The sequence below is a fragment of the Nanorana parkeri genome, unplaced genomic scaffold (assembly GCF_000935625.1).
Source record: "Nanorana parkeri isolate BGI_ZX_2015 unplaced genomic scaffold, ASM93562v1 scaffold3146, whole genome shotgun sequence".
NCBI classification, from domain to species: Eukaryota; Metazoa; Chordata; class Amphibia; order Anura; family Dicroglossidae; genus Nanorana; species Nanorana parkeri.
Window position 1 is genome coordinate 30,871 of NW_017309414.1, and position 19,337 is coordinate 50,207.

The 19,337-nt window shown below is 39.5% G+C and overlaps 1 protein-coding gene across 1 annotated transcript in view; it reads right to left on the reverse strand.

Moving 5' to 3' along the window:
- Positions 1–525: 525 nt before the first annotated feature.
- The window catches only part of LOC108802813 (alpha-2-macroglobulin-like), a gene marked incomplete at its 5' end in the record, with an annotated part of 36,091 nt that continues 17,279 nt past the window's right edge, over positions 526–19,337 (reverse strand). Inside the window, 15 exons of the mRNA XM_018574667.1 lie at positions 526–594; positions 1,688–1,729; positions 2,000–2,102; positions 3,621–3,689; positions 5,267–5,357; positions 6,108–6,235; positions 6,315–6,530; positions 8,355–8,560; positions 9,586–9,748; positions 10,945–11,019; positions 11,902–12,058; positions 15,375–15,456; positions 15,770–15,946; positions 16,086–16,169; positions 17,319–17,379. Coding sequence (XP_018430169.1) covers positions 572–594; positions 1,688–1,729; positions 2,000–2,102; positions 3,621–3,689; positions 5,267–5,357; positions 6,108–6,235; positions 6,315–6,530; positions 8,355–8,560; positions 9,586–9,748; positions 10,945–11,019; positions 11,902–12,058; positions 15,375–15,456; positions 15,770–15,946; positions 16,086–16,169; positions 17,319–17,379 — 1,677 coding nt within the window. The remainder of the gene's footprint in view (positions 595–1,687; positions 1,730–1,999; positions 2,103–3,620; positions 3,690–5,266; positions 5,358–6,107; positions 6,236–6,314; positions 6,531–8,354; positions 8,561–9,585; positions 9,749–10,944; positions 11,020–11,901; positions 12,059–15,374; positions 15,457–15,769; positions 15,947–16,085; positions 16,170–17,318; positions 17,380–19,337) is intronic.

The window sequence follows — 19,337 nt, forward strand, 5'->3', positions numbered from 1 at the left end:
CACCCATTGGGTAATATGAGGTAAAGTACACAGTAATGCAAAACCTGCAATTTATTTTGAATGACACCTCAAACATGCTTTTCAGTGCAGCACAAAGAACAAATAAGAGTCATCTGTGTCTTACAGGGCACTGCACTGAAAAAAGGTTTCTGCCCCTTTTGTTTGTGTAAGGGACAACTTGATTAGATAGAGGACTCTTTAGGTAGGCCTTTGTATGACATGGATGTTATATTTATTGGAGATTTTACAGAGATTGCTCAATCCCATTGAAACATGTAGCCATCTTCAGTCACATCAAAAATAAATGACAGGTAAACCTTATTTTAATTTCTCAATATTTTATTGGTCGACAATACAATATTATTTCACTTTTCCAGCAGAATCACAGTGAATGGAAAAAGTCATAGTTCCCGAACCAAATGCAGTTATTGTCACTAAATGGCTGTTTTTGGTCCAATGGTTTATAAATTCCACAAGGCTCTTTGTCATTTATGGAAACTGAAATATTTGGTAGATTTATATGCATTTAGTGACATTTAATTAATGATGTGATCTTAAGGTAACTTTGTCTTCATCTTGAATTTCCAGAGTCATCTACAAAACAAAACAAAAGAAAAAGTACAGTTTTGTGTAGAGGTGTGTCAGAATATTAAAGTACTAGATAGCTAGCAATACAATGTTATGGATAGTATTATAAAAGTTTAATGTTGGTAAAACCTTTTGAGCAGTTAACTAAATATATTTTAAGGTGCAAGCATTGAAGCCTTCTTCAGGCATGGTTTCATGCAAAAAAAAAAAAAGAAACGTACTCACTGTATGTACACACACAAGTACCATGGACATCAACGCACAAAAGTTAAAGTGACACTAAACTCAGTTAAATCTTAAAAATACAAATACCTTAATGATTAACTAAAATGTATCTTATTTGTGTATTACATGGCTGTAGATCCTCAAATCATCTCTGAATTTGTGCTAACAATGTCCTCCCTTCTGGAGGGCGGCTACCTTTGTTCCCTATGCTCCTGTGAGTGTTGTAAAGTAGTCACCACTCCAAGCTCACTCCCGTGATGGACTACAATCTAATTTAGTTTATTAATTTGTATTGAGAGTGTAGTCCATCATGGAGTGAGCTTGGAGCGGTTAATAGTTAAAGTACTTGAATGTATTTTTAAGATTTAACTCCCGAGTTTAGTGTCACTTTAAAATATATTAATAGCCCACAAAGGTATTGCCTACATTTCAACATTCCAGGTACAGGAGTGGAGTATGGTAACAGTAATGCAGATTGCTGGTTATACAGGTTGGATCTGACAGTCTCACATCTTTCAGCCAAGCTTCATCCACACTGGATATAAGTATCCACACTGGATATAAGACTGTTAAGCTGGCCATACACCTATAGATTATCTGCAGATTTTCTATGGTCAGATATAAAAAGTGCAACAGATTCCTCCATCTACGCTAAACTGTGTGGATGGGGGAATCTCCTGCTGGGCAAAGCTTCAGTATCTTGCTAGTTTGCCCCGCTTGCTCTCAAAATGTCCGCATCCAATCAGGTTTCCACTCAGCCCAGGACCCCTGCTTTAGGGGTTATGCTATCTCTGTTAATCATCTTTTAAAAAAGTAATTTGGGCCTCTAAGTTTCCTTCATCTAGTTTATAACACACAAATCTGACATCCGTACCTTTATTGCAGGGATGGTTGTATTCTGCCACTGCTTGTTCATCTGGAAGGTAAAAGAAGAATATTTAAAATGCCATAAATGCCATATACCATCAAAGACATACACTTGATATATGAGACAATCCAGTCAGTGATGAAGATAGTGTATATACTGAATATGGGATTTTAAACCCAAGATTATCCTATCACCCAAAACAAACTCCAAGCGGTGTAAGTGAAAGTCTTTCTAGTATCACTTAAAGGCTCAGATTCTTATTTAAGGGAAAGCAGTCACATGAATGCCATTGTTAACCTAACCAGAGAATGCCATTACCTGTCTCATAATAATCATAGGCTGTTACTGTGGCTGGTTTCAGGTCCTTGACTTCAACATCCTGTTCCACCATAAAGGAAAGATTCACAGGAACATGTCCCACCTACAAGCAAAATAATATTACAGTGCTTGATAGCAGCGAAGAACAAGCCAAAACGACAGATACACAGAGATGTAAAGAAAAAAATAACAATAGTTTGGTTATAAACAATAGTTTGGTTTCAATACTATTTGTTCCAATAAACAATAACTTGGTTTCTACTAGTTGCAGAATGACACCAGGTAAAACATTCACCAATGTGAACATATGTACTGAAAGATGAAGGCTTAATAATAAACTCTTGATACATCAAGACAATTTGAAAAAAGGAACAATAGTTCTTATCCTTTCGGAGTTCAAGGTAGAAGAAGTTGAACTTGTTATTATGTTCAGAAAGAGGGGCCTTGAAGTCAACATGGATTGCAAATAACATGCACTTTGATAAGATCAATCATTGATTTTATGTAAAATTTGTTCAAACGCCACTTAAAGTCAGAGTTAAAATATGCAAATGAGAATTACATGTCAAAATTCTTACATGTCAAAATTGTTGTCATTTTGCTCTAGTAATAGTCTAATCTACATAGTAGAAGTAATAAGTCCTGGTCAAGCACCACCTTAGCAAATTGTATAATTAATAGAAACGGATGTGCCATTGGGCAGACCGATAGGCCTGTGGAGATACAAGAGTGGTATAGAGAATTTGTTCATTCAACTATTTGCAGCTCCATCTTTGGCATTAAGTTATCTGATCTTGTCTGATGTGCTTGATAAAGAATGTTCAATAGAAACCGATCTTATCCATGTGTTATAACAACATATTTATACTTTTGTAGATAATTATCTCCTGTGTTCTCCTGATGAAGTGGAACTTTGGTGCGGACTATCTTTGATCATATTTTATCATTCATCTTTGGGTAAATACTATGTATTAAGATGTAAATGATGTAATGTATTGATCACGGTGACTATTGTCCATATACAGTATGAATGCACATGATGGATTTGACCTGGAGCTAGTAGTGAACACAATCTATAAGAAGCATCAGAATATTTTCTTGTTTTATGAGGATATACAGTGTAATAAAATCTAAACAGTGGTCTAATCCAAACAGTTAAAGCAATACAGTCTCATCTAAGAGCACCTTAGCTTGGTCAAAGGGCACCTTATGTGATGTGTTTGATCAAGTGTATAATTAATTAGCCCTTTGGGGTTATAAGAGTAGTATAGAGAGTTTTTTTTTTTTTCAAATATTTGCAGCACCATCTTTGTCATTAAGTTTAGATTATCTTTGCTGAAGAAGCAGTGACGGTTTTCTCAAATGAACTGTGTTTATATACAGTGCCATCATTTAAATTGTTTTATATTTTAGATAAAGCCAACACTGAGCATCTGCTGACTGCACAATAGGAGATGATTGAGAAAAAAAAAGCTGCATTTGTATGTCACAATTATTCTACAGAATGCATAGATTCTACAGCTGCCATCTCAAGTCAATGGGTAGCCAAAAACAGCAATAAGGTGAGTCAACAAGAAGGAAAGTGATAATTCCACTTCACAGGATAAAAAGGTATATAAACCTCATTCAGATATAACGTGACCACATCCGCATGTATTTCAGTTCTCTGTACCAGGCTGTCGTTCTTCAGCTGTAAGAAAAATTTGAAAATCATGCGTTGACAATAACATATCCTAATGTTCATATCACGTTATAAGATGGTTAAAGTCTCCTGTTGCCATTTGGTGATGATGTTGGGTTAGTACATGTCTTGGCTTTACAAAGTTAACCTCTGTCTTGCACATGGAGTAACACCACAAATGAGAAGTCACAGTTTAGCTGATGCAGTGGTTGAATAGTCAAGTTATATAAAACTTTTGTTGGGTAGATTTCCTTTTTGGTTGTTCTCTTTTCTACATTTTGGGAAGATGTTATCTTGAAACTCAACTGCTGGCTTATTATATCTCAAAGGAACTATAAAGATGAGATATCTTAGTTGGGCTCTTCTATAGCTGGAAGATTATTTTTGAAACAGGACTTTGTAACTTTGTGTCTTGCCCATATGCCTGATGGAAAATCTTTTCCTATATACTGTATTATGCCTACTTACTCTAGTCACCATGACCAGACTTATTGTAGAAAGTAAGTCAGTCATTTAAACCACAACAGTCCGCATTTAGGACCAAAGGTATACTATATTTGATTGTAATCAAAAGGATATCTCCTAAGGACAAGGGTTGCAATATGTCTGCCTGTATCAAGGCCTGCCACAATCATTACCCGTTGTTGAGAGAAATGTTGCTTCAGAGGTTCCAAATTAACAAAACAATTACTGTTACATTTTACAGGTCAGTCCACCCTTGCCCATCTCAGTTTTTCTCGATTTATGTTATATAGTGCTTCATCATAAGAAAATCTTTTGATCTGCTCATCATAGAATTAGTAACAATAATATTGTTAAAATGTATCAATTAAATGATCGATAGATAAACCATTGGATTTATCAATCAATCATTTAAACAGAAGCCATTGTCTGAGCTCCTGGAGCACAGCACAGTGCAGGACCTGGCTTTCAAAATGACAACCAGGTCTTGCTGGTTATGGTGGCAGAACAACTGCAGTGGGGCCTCCAGAGCATGAAGCACCAGAGTGCATCTCCTTAGGCGCTTAGATTAAGTTGTTTAGGAGTACCTCATACGTCCAAGGTTCTAAAAAAATAAGAACTTAGTGCTCTGTTAATGTACAAAGTACAGTAAGTCATAGCAGCTAACCTTCTTGCAGGCAGAGCAGCAAAAATATTTTTTCTCATTTTATCCATTTACTATGGGTTACTGCAAATTCCCCTTAATTCTTAAGGCTACTGATTAAATTGTAGCACAAAGAATCTTCTTGTACAGGCACACTTCCAATAATAAGAGATGTTCTGAACCAGGTCATTAATATTTCACTCTTTTGTACATTTTTGTAATTGAACATAAATGGAGGAGTGTAAGACAATTGTACAATATAGGGGGAAATGCACAACTGCATGGACAGATCATACAAACTCCCTGTTGACAGATTCTAAGATAAGAACTGACCTCAAGAACAGGTGTAGTAATGCCGTGATGCTTACCAGTGAGCCACCACCCTGCCCCACATTGATATAATCTGCTATTGCAGAGTGACCTGAAGCACTAAACTTTAATGCTGCATGCTAACTGTTTTTTTCCTGGCAGACATCCATACCTTTCTCACTGTACTCTTGATTGGAATGTATCCAGACAGCATCTTCACCTCTATAACAGCCATATTAGTTCTTTCCCGCGTTCCAGTATAGCTGTAGGAGTAAAAACACAGGGCTAGAGTGAAAGAATATGTCATCCCCTTTAACACATATGGATAACTTTCAAGAAGCATGAACATTTTGGGTATATTTCCACAATAGCCCCACCCAGTAGTGAGCAGATGTCACCGATAAAAACACTATTTGTCTGACACATAATGGGTTTGCTCCGATCTGATGATCTGGAGAGGAAATGTTTACTGAAAAGTACCAGGATAATCTGTATGCATTGGTTTTAATTGTATAGCCAGCCCAGGTTTAGGATAGAGTAGTACATTGGTCTCTACTAGGATAGCTTAGTAACCCAGTAACTTGCATGCTGGCCAGCTGCAGCACAATCATGATAGTACTGCAGATACTATCATTGGTGGTTGGGTGTATTGATTAACATCAAAGTAGCTAGAGTATTGGTGTTAAGATCAGATGCGAGTGGACAGTAGAGAGATGAACAATGCACTAGTGTGTGATATAGTGTGTGTGTGATAGAACCCTCTATTGCAGTTTCATAAAACCCCCTATCCTGTTTTGGAGTCTCCATCTTTCTACTGCAGCAGTGAGAGTTTTATGCATCCTTGACTGTAAAATAAAAATTGTAAAGAATGTAAATTTCACCTTAATGATACTAATGCAAAACTGATTTGCTGCATGTCATTAAGATGTTTGAGTATCTTTTATGGCCATGCTATACCCCCAACTTTCCACTGTGTCTCCTGATCAATAAGAGAAAACTGTAATAAAACTCACGTAGCACTGATAAGAATCTCAAAATGTGTCACTGGATCCCCCAGACACTCTCTGGTTGAATGTGGTGTCACCTTTAATGAAAAGCTGATGTCTCTTTTCGGTGGAGGGACATTGTATCTCAGGACGGTCTGTGAAATGAAGGCAGAAAAGTGAGTTAGAGGAAGATTAAGTAAGAGAAGAGAAGACAGAGAGTTGGTATTCTCTCACCTGTACAAAAACACAGCCGTTCCCTGTGGCGGTCACCGTGTATTCTCCAGTAACAGCCTGTAGCGTTGCCCTCTGGAGGAGGAGACGGTTATTTTTGTCTACATGAAACTTCTCCAGAAATCCTGTTGTGGAAGTAACAGTCACAGTCACATCACCCTTATCACCGAATGTGAGCTCCGAATACTTGGCCAGAGCTTGAAGAGCCACAACTGTGTCCTACATAGAATAAAAGGAATGCTAGTGAAGGTCTTCATCTAATGTTAAATACATTTATCAAAAGTAGATTTCAGATTGTGTTAGGTTACAGCACCTAACATATTGTTTCTAAATAAAGGCCAACCCTTTTAAAAAAGGGGTGTTTAAATAAAATCAATCACTTTGCCCATTAAAGCAATGTGATAGATTCCCTTGAAGGACTACTGACCCACTGCTACTCACAGAAGTTCCCCACTGCTTATTCATCCATCTAAAACCTCAGAACTACCAGGTTAACATTTAAGTATAAGGGAGTATTCACCCCTTATTGACAGAATGCATTGCTCAGCACTCTGAGGCCCATTGTTAGACCTAAAAGCTGTGACATGGGAAGCGGATCAGGTCATTAATCATATGTAGGCTATGAAAATGACCTACATAGATCTTATATGGAGATTAGACAAAGAGATCCAACAGATGAACAGAGCAGTGGGAGAGCACAGGCAAAAAGAGTAGCACTGGAAGTTGGGGAAGGGAAGGGGGGGGGGGGTGAGAGAAACCTGTCAATAGTAGCTGTAATTTTTCCCTAAATGGGCAAAAAAGCAGAATTTCTTTAGGATCAAAGAAAACCAACAAAAATACAACAGTGAACATACAATACAGAAAATCCCTCACTTGTCATGACTTAACCATGAAGTCCCATCTCTGTTTTTTTCTCTGACTTTGTTATTGCTCACTCCTCTTTAGGCCAAACGTTGATGTTGCCAGGCCAGTGACGGGTTCTCCATATTTAAAGAAAATCCATTTTGAGACTTGCAGACATGTTTACCTGGATACCAAGCCCCACTAGTACTTTTGAAGGAGTCAGAAGGTTTCCTTATTTCAGTTCATGTTTTATCTAAGGTTAGGCACATGCATAGGTTCCGATGCAAGAGGCTGCATAACAAAAATCTGTACTGAAGATATATGTAGATTGCCATTGTTCACCTTTCCTTCTTATGATGCAGGTTGCCTCACTTCTATGCTGATCAAGTCACTACACTGCTTCACTGACCTGAAGGTTTGCCGTTCAGGAGTCCTGTTTGCTTTGACATTACTTGCTGCATTCTTGTCTTGGGTCAGTGGCTAAAATATTGAAGCTAAAGATAGCCAGCTAAGTAGGATTTTAATAAAAAGTTAAGCAGTGGGCCTGTATACTGCTCTTACCGTGTTTCCCCGAAAGTAAGACATCCCCAGAAAATAAGACCTAGCGCTAAACAAGTGTCCTATAAAGCAAATCATTGCCCAATAACAACAAAAGGACAGGTTTGATTTAACTCCCCCAACCCAAAGCAGCACATACTTATCTTTCCTTTGTTCTCTTACTGTTCTGTTCAGTGCTAGGAGCAGAGGGATATACCCTGTACCTCAGGGTATGAAAGAGCATGTGACTGACCCGTGTGACATCGTAAAGCCTATCAGTGCTGTCAAAAGGCAGTACATAGATAGCCCTGTGTGAGCTCCAACTCCATGACTTGCAACTCACACAGGAGTTTACTTTTGCTCCTATCAGAAAAACAGAGTGACAAAGGGAGCAAAAGGAAGGTAAGTATATACATCTGCGAAGATCTGCATCAGTTAAGGGGGTGTATATTTGAAATCTGGCACCAATCATGGCTTTGCTGGGGTTGTACAGGCATGACCTCTGGGGTGCTGAGATTAGTTTCTTGAACATTGAGGCATTTAACATGTATGTCAGTGATTTAACCCACCAGAGTTTAGCCCTAACTGTGTAATCATAGTTTTATGGACTTGATCTGCAAAAAGGCAATGGGATATATTATGCATTGGCATGTTATCAGTCACCTGTGTAGATGAGAAGCCTCCATAGGGGTTCTGCTGTTTGCTTAGCCAGTTCACAATCTCTGCAGCTTTGCCCAGGTCTGGCTTACTTCCAGAGAGTAGAGCCAGGAGGACATAGGAAGTCATCTCCACCTCAGCAGATGGAGCTCTGTGCCAGTATGAATCTTGAATGGGAGGAGCAGAATCCCGTTTCCAGTGGAGCTGTCCATCTGTAGATACAAAGACACTATATCATTACACTATGATCTTGTCTTTCTCTTTCATAGAACCTTACTATAGACTTTGCAGGATCTCTGTAGCATTTGAATTTGCATCAGCTACGACAAGATGAGACCGTGGTACCGTGGTTTAAACTCTTGGGTTTATCGTGGTTGGTGAACCGTGGTCGAGAACTCTTTTTCAGCAAAGCTAGTTTTTGGGTTTGAACTCTGCACCTTATTAATGAGCCAGAGCAGGAGCTCATTCCCTCACCCCCATCCCTCCATATGACTTTATCCAAGGTTTCAGAGAGTAATTCCCAAAAACATGGGAATAAATATGGAGTTGGGAGTTTGTGGCTATAACATTCCTCACGCTTCTCAGAAGGCCTCCTATGATAGTTTGAAGTGTAGACTAAAAAAAAAAAGCACAATAAGGGACATCTGTTAAACACAATGGGAAGAAAACAGATTTTGGAGAGTCTCTGTGGCAATTTGTTCCTACTGAGCCCAAAGAGCATTTCTAAGGTCAGACACTGATGTTGGACAAGAAAACATGGCTCACAATAAGTGTTGTAATCCATCCAGTTCAGTAGGGTTTAAGTCAGGGATCTGTGCAGGCCACGCAGGTTCCTCCATAATAAACTCATCAAGCCAAGTTTTTTTGTACCTGGATTTATACACAGGGACACAGTTGTGCTGGAACATAAAAGAGCCTTCTCCAAATTGTTGCCACAGGGTTGGAATCACACAATTGTCTCAAATCTCTTTGTACTGTATGTTGTAGCATTAACAGTTTCCTTAACTAGAAAACCTGAACTCAATAATATCGAGCGCAGTCCACATACATTTAGCCATAAAGTGTGCATTAAACGTCTGTTTACAAAACAAGGTTGGAATACCCATAGTGTAAAAAAAAATAGGATAAAATATCATATGAATATTCTGAAACGTGTAAACATAAACAGTATGTAACAGACCCAAAATCATTATGGAACAAAGAAAAAAAAAAATGTAACAATGTTTTAAAAAATCACCTTCTCGTATAGATTTTTCCTCTAGTTTGTCCAATACAGCCTTCCTGAGCTCTGTCTCTCTGCACAATGTAAAGGTGTAGGCCAGCAGAGCCAGGGTGTACACATTGGTCACATTCACAGAGGCCTTCTGCAGAAAGGACACTGCATTCCTGACCAGAGGATCCTAAAAATTAATAGGCTAGCATGAAATATCAGCATTTTCTAATCTAAAATTGGGAAGAGTGATCAAAAGGAGAACAAAGATACATGATGAATCTGATCTATGAATACAACTAAAATTGGTACCGTATATACTCGAGTATAAGCCGTCCTGAATATAAGCCGAGGTACCTAATTTTACCCAAAAAAACTGGGAAAAAGTATTGACCCGAATATAAGCCGAGGGTGGGAAATGAGGCAGCTACTGGTAGATAGATACCAATAAAATTACATGAATATTTATTTAAAAGAAAAACAATAACCTAGCTCTGTAAGTGGAAAAGGGGGTACAGGGCTACATATCATGTACTACGGATCATTTAACCCATTCATATTAGCAGAGGATAATTGTAAATCTATTGTATTTTTAAGTAGAACTGCAGCCAAAATGTTTGAAATTATGTCATCTGTGTTTCTTGTTGGGAAAACTTTCTTTTACTTCTTGTCTGTGACACCCAGGGCATTGCTGTTAATTGAACTTCCTGTTTTCTCTTCCTGGGATGCATTTTCATGTAATGTGTCATTGGTTCCCTATTGGTTTCCCTATTGAAATGTGTGGAGTAGGTACTTCAGAGAGGTGCAATGGATAGTTTAGCTCACAAAGCCTGGTGGTCATAATATGTTTCCATGTACTTCTAGTGTAGTTTGTACTTGTCAAATTCCATCAAGGAAAAAGATTAACAACCATCTATTTTGTCTATACACAGTATATAGTTCTTCTATTCCTAGTTCACCAGAGGTCATATATTATTTCCCATCTGGGTACAAATTCATTACACAGAACAACATGTAAGTAGCTGTTACAAGCCCAGATGTCTACACTTGCTCAGGGGTGACATAATACAGTCTGAGTCTAAAAATAAAGGGAATAAAACACCAGTGACCATCTGTACAAGCATTCTTACATTATCTACTATTAACCAGTTTGTTAGGAAAAAAGTTACATTCGGAAGCAACATTTAAAGATCACTTTTTTTTGGCTAGGAAGCTTTAGGAAAGTCGAGCATTATATACCAAACTGGGCAAAATTTAACAATCTTGACTTCAATGACAATGATGCGTTTAATGGCCAAGTTATAATAATAATACCAAGGGATCTTTGTTTAAAGTACAACCTATGTTAGAATGAAATAATCTTTTTAAATGTTGATGATCTCTTACCTCCGGAGATACACCGGCCTCTATCAGGGCCATTGTCACATAAGCAGAAAGGGAGACTTCATCTTCCACGCCTCCCTGTAATATAGACCAGTGGTTATGTCTTAAAGTAGTATTAAACTCTCAATCTTTTTTGATAATGAATTCAGATCAAACAAATATATATTATACAGTAAAATATTCCTTTATTTTTATGCCCAATCATTTACCATCATTGCGTTTCTGCACGGTTGGCTCCAACGTTCTCAGCTCCACTTCCCTGAAATTCCTGACAAGTACAAAATCAAGGGGACAGAACAGACTTCTGCAGCTGTCCATCTACTAGCTTGAAGAAAGGAGTAGGAGGAGGAGAGGGGAGAAGGGGGGAGGAGAGTGTATTGCCTTGTGGTGCTTTTGTGCTTGTGGACACAGACAGAGCATACTAGCACACACAAGGGTGGCTCCAGGCTCCATAGGACCCTGCAAGGGAAAAGAGCCACCCTAAAACAGGATATCAGGGCCAGTACTCAGGGGACAAGCTGATTCTGCAGGAAATTTAAACATATAAACATCAAGGAGCAGCATCTATTGCGAGAGATTTAATCAGCATTTCAAATTGCTTACAAATCTTTTGACTTTAATATCACAGGCATAATTAAAAGAAAAACATTTGATAATTTACTTTTATTTTATTTAAGAACAAACACAGTCTTTTTTTTCTTTCACATTTTTAATTCTTTTAAAGCAATTTGATTAGTTTATGGGGTCAACTGTGTTTGAGGACATCTAGTGGACAATCATGTTTGTAAAACTTGAATATGAACAAGTGTTTTGTGTCTCTCCTACCAAGAAGATAGTTACCTTTGCTTAACAAACAAAACAGCAAAATATGGACAGTCATGTATCCAGACATAGAGGGCACTGTGTCTCCATTATATAATCCTGTTTATGAAAAACATTATATCACAATGTTCAAATCACCTTCATATCAGTACGGAGTAGTTTTCCAACATTACGGAAGCAGCCATTCTCTTTTTGTATCTTCCTCAGCCAGGTGAAAGTTTGCTTCAAGTGACTTTCATCTATAAATATGTAAGGCCGACCTTTGCTAAAGGATTTCACTACAAATGCAGTCAGCCTGTAGGATAGAGCAATACATGTATTTAGTAACCCTAATACTACTTTATCATTAACCTAAACCAATGACCACTTTATATTTCCTAAATAGACACTTAGGTAAAACTGAGCGCGTGCTCCCACCGAAGCTTATCCAAACTCAAAAGTTAGGTATCAGTGCACACCCAATCAGTAGCAGCCAGGACATCCCTGTGCCTCAGCTGAACATAAACAAAGGGGTGCAGTACTGGTGACATCATTGACCTTATGTGGCCACATGGCCATATTTGGTCAATGACATTGACCTAATATGAGGATGTGGCCATATAGGATCAAATATATCACCAGAGGGATGTGGTACTGTGCGATGGGATGGAGAAATGCACCTTACTACACTGCAGCATTATAGTGTGAACAGGGCAAATATAAAACAATTCTTTTCTATGTGTCCTGGTGTTGAGTCTGCACTGTGCAGTTGAAAGCAGATGAATGCACATGATGTGAACAAGCCCTTAGGTTATTTAAACACGGGAGAAATGCCCCGGCAAGTATAAACAAGCTTTATGTTCTCGGATCACTTTTTCCTGCGTTTAGATGTATCTGCCTTTTAGCATTTAGCTGCCTTTACATGTGTATGTGTGTGTGTTTAGCCACATTTAAAGCTCTTATCAGGCTCTAGACACACAGAATTCTATTTCCGCTAAACAAAGCCAAACTCAACAGACCAAACAGTTTAACCCTTTCGCTGCTGGCACTGTAAGGCATACCGCACTGGCAGCAGGCCTGTGTAAACAGATTCCGGTGCCTATAGCCGCAGGGAGTCTGTTTACCTCTGTGAAGCCAACAGTTGGCTTGAGGCCCCGTTCACATATAGTGAATTGTCGCTCGATTTCCGCCGCGATATCGCGCATTTTTGCCGCGCGATATCGCGAGAAGTCGCCGGCCAATGTTATTCAATGGAGCTGTCTTAACTCCATGTCGCGCGTCGCTCGTCGCTCGTCGTGGTCGCAAGTCGCTTCTACCGGACCCTTTTTTTCTGCGGATTTTGCGCGATTTTGCTTTTTTTCTATGGAGCCCGACGGGGAAGGTCGCGCTACCATCGCTGGATCGTCGCTGGAACGTCGCTGGAACGTCGCCCCGAAAGTCGCGCTATCCCGGCCGTGCGGATCCGCTGCAAAAGGTATGTCGCTAGGTGTGAATGGGGTCTTAAACTGGAAGCGGACTTGACAGCTGAAAAGTCACCAGATTGATTTCAGGGGCTTGTAAAAAGAGCCGTACCCCCACCAGACACCCCTTGCCTTGCTTCCCGGACACCGCTGCCCCTCCTACCGGCCAGGGACCGGCATCATAGATGTTGGTGAGTATCGGGGAGAGAGACCAGCCAACATGCGTTCACTGATCTCCACCCCACTGAATGAAGCTGCAAGTGATGCTGATTGCATCACTTCCAGCTTCTGAGCGGTCATTCCGAGAAGCCAGGGAAGAAGCTGATCAAGTACGATCTGTGCTTGATCAGCTTCTTTGGAGTGCAAAGGTAACATTAGGGGTCTAAATTTTTAAATCCCCTGTCTCAGCAAACGGGTGCATACTAATGCAAACAAATGTCGGGTGCACCTAGGTCTGAAAATGACGATTGCACTTTACATGTTGGGTATCGACGCATATGTTAATATTCATTGTTAGCTCTAAACTGATGACCTGTACAGGCTTTTAAAGCATTGCTTATGGATAATTGGTACCATATTTTTTTGCCGTTTCACAGGTGCAAGCAATATTCAAGCTTGGCATGTTGGGTATCTATTTATATTAATATACTATTTATGTAGGTATCTTTTATAAAAAAAAGTTGGATATTATGTTATGGTTTTTGTGAATTAAAATTAAATGTATATTTTACAAAAAGTTTGGATTTGATAACGACTTGTGCTAATATCACGCAACATATAAATTTGCAACTGCCACCATTGTATTCTACACGGTCTTTTTTATTATGACCACCCCATCAGTACTTCGTTGGGCCACAAGATGACTCCACGAGATGACTTCGTTGGCCCGCCTCGTGACTCCACGAGATGTTGAAAGGTGATGCGAGGAATCTGACAATGCACTGTTGCCCTTCTGTTGTCTTGTACCAGTCATGCCACTCTCCGTTCTGCCCTAACATTGACTAGTCGCTGACGGCCACAATTCGTAGGTTCAGACCCAGATTTTCGGCTGTCAGTCCAGTCTTTAAACACTTTAACAACAGCTGCTCTTGAACATTTAACGAATTCTGCTGTTTTGCTGATACTCGCGCCATGGCTCCAAGCGCCAACAATCATCCCACGTTCAAAGGCTGTTAAATCGCGTTGTTTACCAGTATCTTCAGAAAAAAAATCACTTCTACTGTCGTGGTAAACAACCTGCTTCCCTATTTATAATGGTCTGGCCCTCTAGCAACTTCAGCGCGAAATTATAGCTAATTATAGCTAATTTGCCTACAAACGTCAGGTGGTCATAAATATCTGGCCACTCAGTGTAAAATTTTGTGGGGTGTTAAGTAATTTTTAGGCCTAAAATGTGCATTATAACATGTGTGCAAAAAAACGCTCCTGCGGAGATGGGGTAAAATGACAGCATTATATGCATTTTGGAATGTCCTCTAAACACATTTTTCAATACCAGTGGAGCCTTAGGGGCATCTGCTTTCAGTAATTTTCTAGATTAGTAATGAATTGTATTCTGGTTGCAATTCTAGTTGCTGTAAATCTGTATACATTCTGGGAACGTATGATGGTATGATGAATGATGAGTGATGGTATGAGGTTTCAAAGCATTGTTTGCAATATTAGTTGGTAAATGAATTGCACTTTCAAAGAACCCCTTTTATCATTTTACCAACTAGTAATGCAAACAATGCTTTGAAACATCATACCATCATTCATCACACCATCATTGCATCATACATTCTCAGAATGTATACAATTTATGTATTTTAACGCAAAATTGCAGATTTACAGCATCTAGGATGCCTACCCCCATCTTGAAACATCAGCCCTGGAGGATCCTTAGGCCGGTATCTCTGGTGAGGAGGGGACATGGATTTAAACAAAAGAAGACAGATATGCACCCAGTGAACAGGATGATGGGAGCAGATTAAGCAGACTGTTTGGATAATTTAAGAAACATGAGATTTCTTTCAGAAGAGCCCCAAATGCTCAAAATCAGTTTAACAAAAACATGGCAATTGTTTATGATATTTAATGATTTAGAAAACAAAATGTCATCTAGTTAGGGTGTGGAACAACTTTAAGAGCTTTATTATCTGCCAAAACAATTATACACATCATGGCACTCACCACATGTTACCCTCTGGGTCACTCTTTCCAAAGGCACTGTATGAGCCATCATCATGCTTATATGTCAACTGCCGCTGGTATCCTAAACAAAATGTGTAAGTTGAGAACTTATATTGAAAAATGTATGTAATATTTGTATAATCTTTATAACCAACAATAAGCAAAGCAATAAGTTCCAAGAGTCTCCAAATATTACATATTTGTAGATTCCATAAAATATATATTAGATTGTTTACATTTACAGTCTTTGGACACCAAACATTTAACATTGTACTGCATGACAGCTTGTATGTTCTGCACCCAATCTCTGCACAAAAACAAAGTACCGTATATACTCGAGTATAAGCCGAGATTTTCAGCCCATTTTTTTGGGTAGTAATTTTACAGCTTCTTACCACTCTCCAGGAACTTTGTGGCTTTGCTCTTGATTTCATCGGTCAGCTGATGAGTCTTCTCCAGATACTGTAGAATAAAGATATTGGGGGCAAAGAGGACCATGTTCTGCTCTCCACACCCATATGGCATGGCCAGGAGACGGTCCAGGTTCTGCAATGCTGTGCCCATTAAATCTCCTGTAAGGTTGAAATAAAGGCAAACCGTAAAATGAAAGACAGCAAAACAATATAAATATGAATATCATGTTTGTTTTTAATTCTCAATTTTAATTTAATATGAAGCATAAAACACTTAGGCTATATAAATGTATCTTACCCAACACAGTCACGTAAGCTCTTTCAGAATCTTTCAGGATGTTCTTAGGAAACTGTAGAGATACCTCTTCTGTCTTAGTATTACCTGGAACACAACATTTAATGCTGAACTCTAGTCTGCTTGTATTCTGCCTTCCCTGGTTTGTCCTTTTACCACCTCACTAACATGCTAAATACATGTTTATTACAAACATTGTAATAAAAACTTTTCACTACAATCTTTATTCACAAGCCCCCTTTGTGATACCATATTAGTAATCACAGGTTCTCTTTAAGGAGACATTAAGGGTCTGTTCAAAGAAGCTATTCAAACAGAGATCTTGCTTGAATAACTTCTTCCTAACTGCTCTAGCCAGCAAATGACAGCTAAGAAGTCAGGAGTGATGCAATCAGCATCGCTTCCAGCTTCATTCAGCGGGGAGGAGATTGGCAAATGGACGTTCACTGGTCTCTGTCCCTGCTTCCTGCCGAGACCCAAGAAGCCAATCCCGGGCCCACAGCGGAGACCAGGAAGCAAAGCCTGGGGTGTCAGGGGGGCTGACTGTCAGCAATCTGGCGGCAGCTCAGCCACCAGAATCACTTACAGTGTAGAGCCAACAGTTGGCTTTACACAGGTAAATATAGTGGGGGGAATTTATCATAATCTGGAGCAGACAAAATGTGGAGCAGATTAGCACTGCAACCAGCTTTTCTGTCTCATTTTCAAATCTTACCTGAGCAAACTGAAGAGAGATGCTGATTGGTTACCATGGGCAACTGCTCCTGATTATTTCTGCTTCAGTTTTGATAAATTCCCCCCAGTCTGTTTACAGGGGCCCACAGCCAGCACTGACGGATATGGCGATGGCAGCAAAAGGGTTAAGCCTTCTAGTATCCCTTTGGGTTATGTACTATGAGTTGCAAAACAGTGCTTTAAATCAAGTAATGTTGATTCTAAAATAAGAAAGCACTGAAACTTATGACGTGGAGTAGAAAGTAAGAGATCAATCCAAACTTAGGGAATTACCCTTTTGGACAGTTGTCACCAGAACAAATGTCCCCATTGGAAGATTTCCTCTCTCCCCAGGTACAGTAAGTGTGAGTTGGCAGAAAAAGCAGAAACAGAGTTCGTAGGTAGGTTTAATCATATGTGATTGTTAAGACGGATATGTTTGGTAATACTGCACAGCTAGGTTCATTTAGAAGGGGAAAACAATGTAAGTTTGGGGTCTGTTCTCCATAATTGTCTCCTCACCTTCTCCCTCCTGCATGCACAGCAGAGAGCTGTGTGCTTTCTCCACCAGGACTCCTCCGGGCTGTCAGATGAAATAAGACAGAGAAATCACAATGTAAGAACACAGGGTTTATTTTTAAACAATTTGCAGGGCCCTTTGCCCTGTGAATATATGTGAATGTAGTTTTGAGTGAATAATACCAAAAAATCGACATTCTTAAAGAACAATATTTACCCTTGTAGTGTGGGTGTAGCCCCACTGCTCATTTTGGTCTAGGGGCCATAAAAAAGAAGATATACTCACCCAGGCTGCTAGACTGGTCCCCGCAGTCTCTTCTCACCCAGGCTCTCGAGGTCTAAGGATTGCTGATGTCATCACCTCTATTGCAGGTCTATTGACTTGCATTAGACGCGAGGACGCCGAAGGACATACTACAGCCAGAGCGGAAGGGAACAGAGGTGAGCACTGTCCACTGCAGGATCAAAATCAGAGTAGTATATCTTCTTTATTTTGTCCCCTAGAACAAAACAAGCAGTTTACTCATGCAGTACGGAGGTAGCCCAACTATAAGGGTAACATTTGTTAAATCCTGGAGTTCTTCTGTAGAATATTTTTTCCAGTTGCAATATATTATCTACATTTTGGCATCACGACATTGTGACGTCACGGCCGACTCCGCCCAGAAGTTCATTGGCCGGAACCTGCTAAAAGACTCCAGCAGGTGCCGGCCAATAGGAAACAGTTGGGTGGAGCTAGCTGTCACTGCTAGCTCCGCCCAATTAGTTTTTCTTTTTTATAATTTTTTTTTCTTCTTTAAAATATCTTAATTTCTTTTTAACTTTTCCTATTTTTTTTCTTTTAAAAAAATCATTATTTTAAAATGTTACTATTTATTTAATTTTTTTAAACATTATTCAAGCTTTTGTTTTTTTTTCAGACTATTTTCATTGCTTTTATATTCTGCTCGGTACCACTGAGATACTGAGCAGAATAGTTGAGCCGAATGTTGCTCGGCGGCATTCGGCTATTGACTCACTGCTCTGTTGCAGAGCATGTTCGGCTCACCGAAGTGCAGTCGAAGGCAGCAGATATACGGCTGATTTCAGCCGATGTACAGTTAAAATCAGCCGTATTGAGCCAGAGTGAATAGCCGAACGTAATTAGGTTCAGTTCACTTCAGCTGGGTTATTCACTCGGCTGCCTTCGGCAACTTTGTGAATAACCCCCTTAGATTTACATCCTCTGTGTGCATGCTTCATCTCCCTCTCTGCTCCCCTCCCCAGAGTTGCACTACACCTGCACTGGTCTCCTTTGCAGAAAAGCGCGTCCAGATTTCATGTATGTTATCAGTATTACTCAAAGTTTGTTGCCCACAATTAGCTTTGCATCTTCAAGGATTATAATGCACTTCTCTTGTTCTGCTTTTCTTCATCACCACAGCTCCCTTTCTACCTTCCCTTTCCCCATTCTCCTTAACAATAATAGATTCTCAAATTGCATGGCTGCTTCATTTCCACTCCTGTGCCCTCACTAGATTCTTCAAACTCTGAGAGATTTTTTGCCCAGAAAGTCTGTGGGCCACCCCAGCAAAATGATTATACAGACCCAAACAGTTAGATCAAAGAAAACCAAGCACACAGTCAAGGCATGCACAGTTACACACATAAAAAAGTACACAGGCACATCATACACGGAGCTCATATACAGAGTGCACACAATTTATGGCATACAAAGACAGGACAAATATAGACACAGTCAAAGCACAAACAGAAAATGGATAGTAAGAGCACCCAAGTCACAGCACACATAGTCAAAGCACCCAGAACATATGCAGAATACACATACACCACCAGCTGCATGATAGTCCATAAAGACTAAAGTAGGGTATATACGGTTATAATTTTTTATGGATGAAATAGAATTTGGAATGTTTGTTCGACTTTCTAATCGTTAATTGGGTCAAATTGACGGTCCTTTACCTCCACAGTAATGAAAACATTTGATGAGCATGTTAGAAAATGTTTCTCAGTCCGGAAACT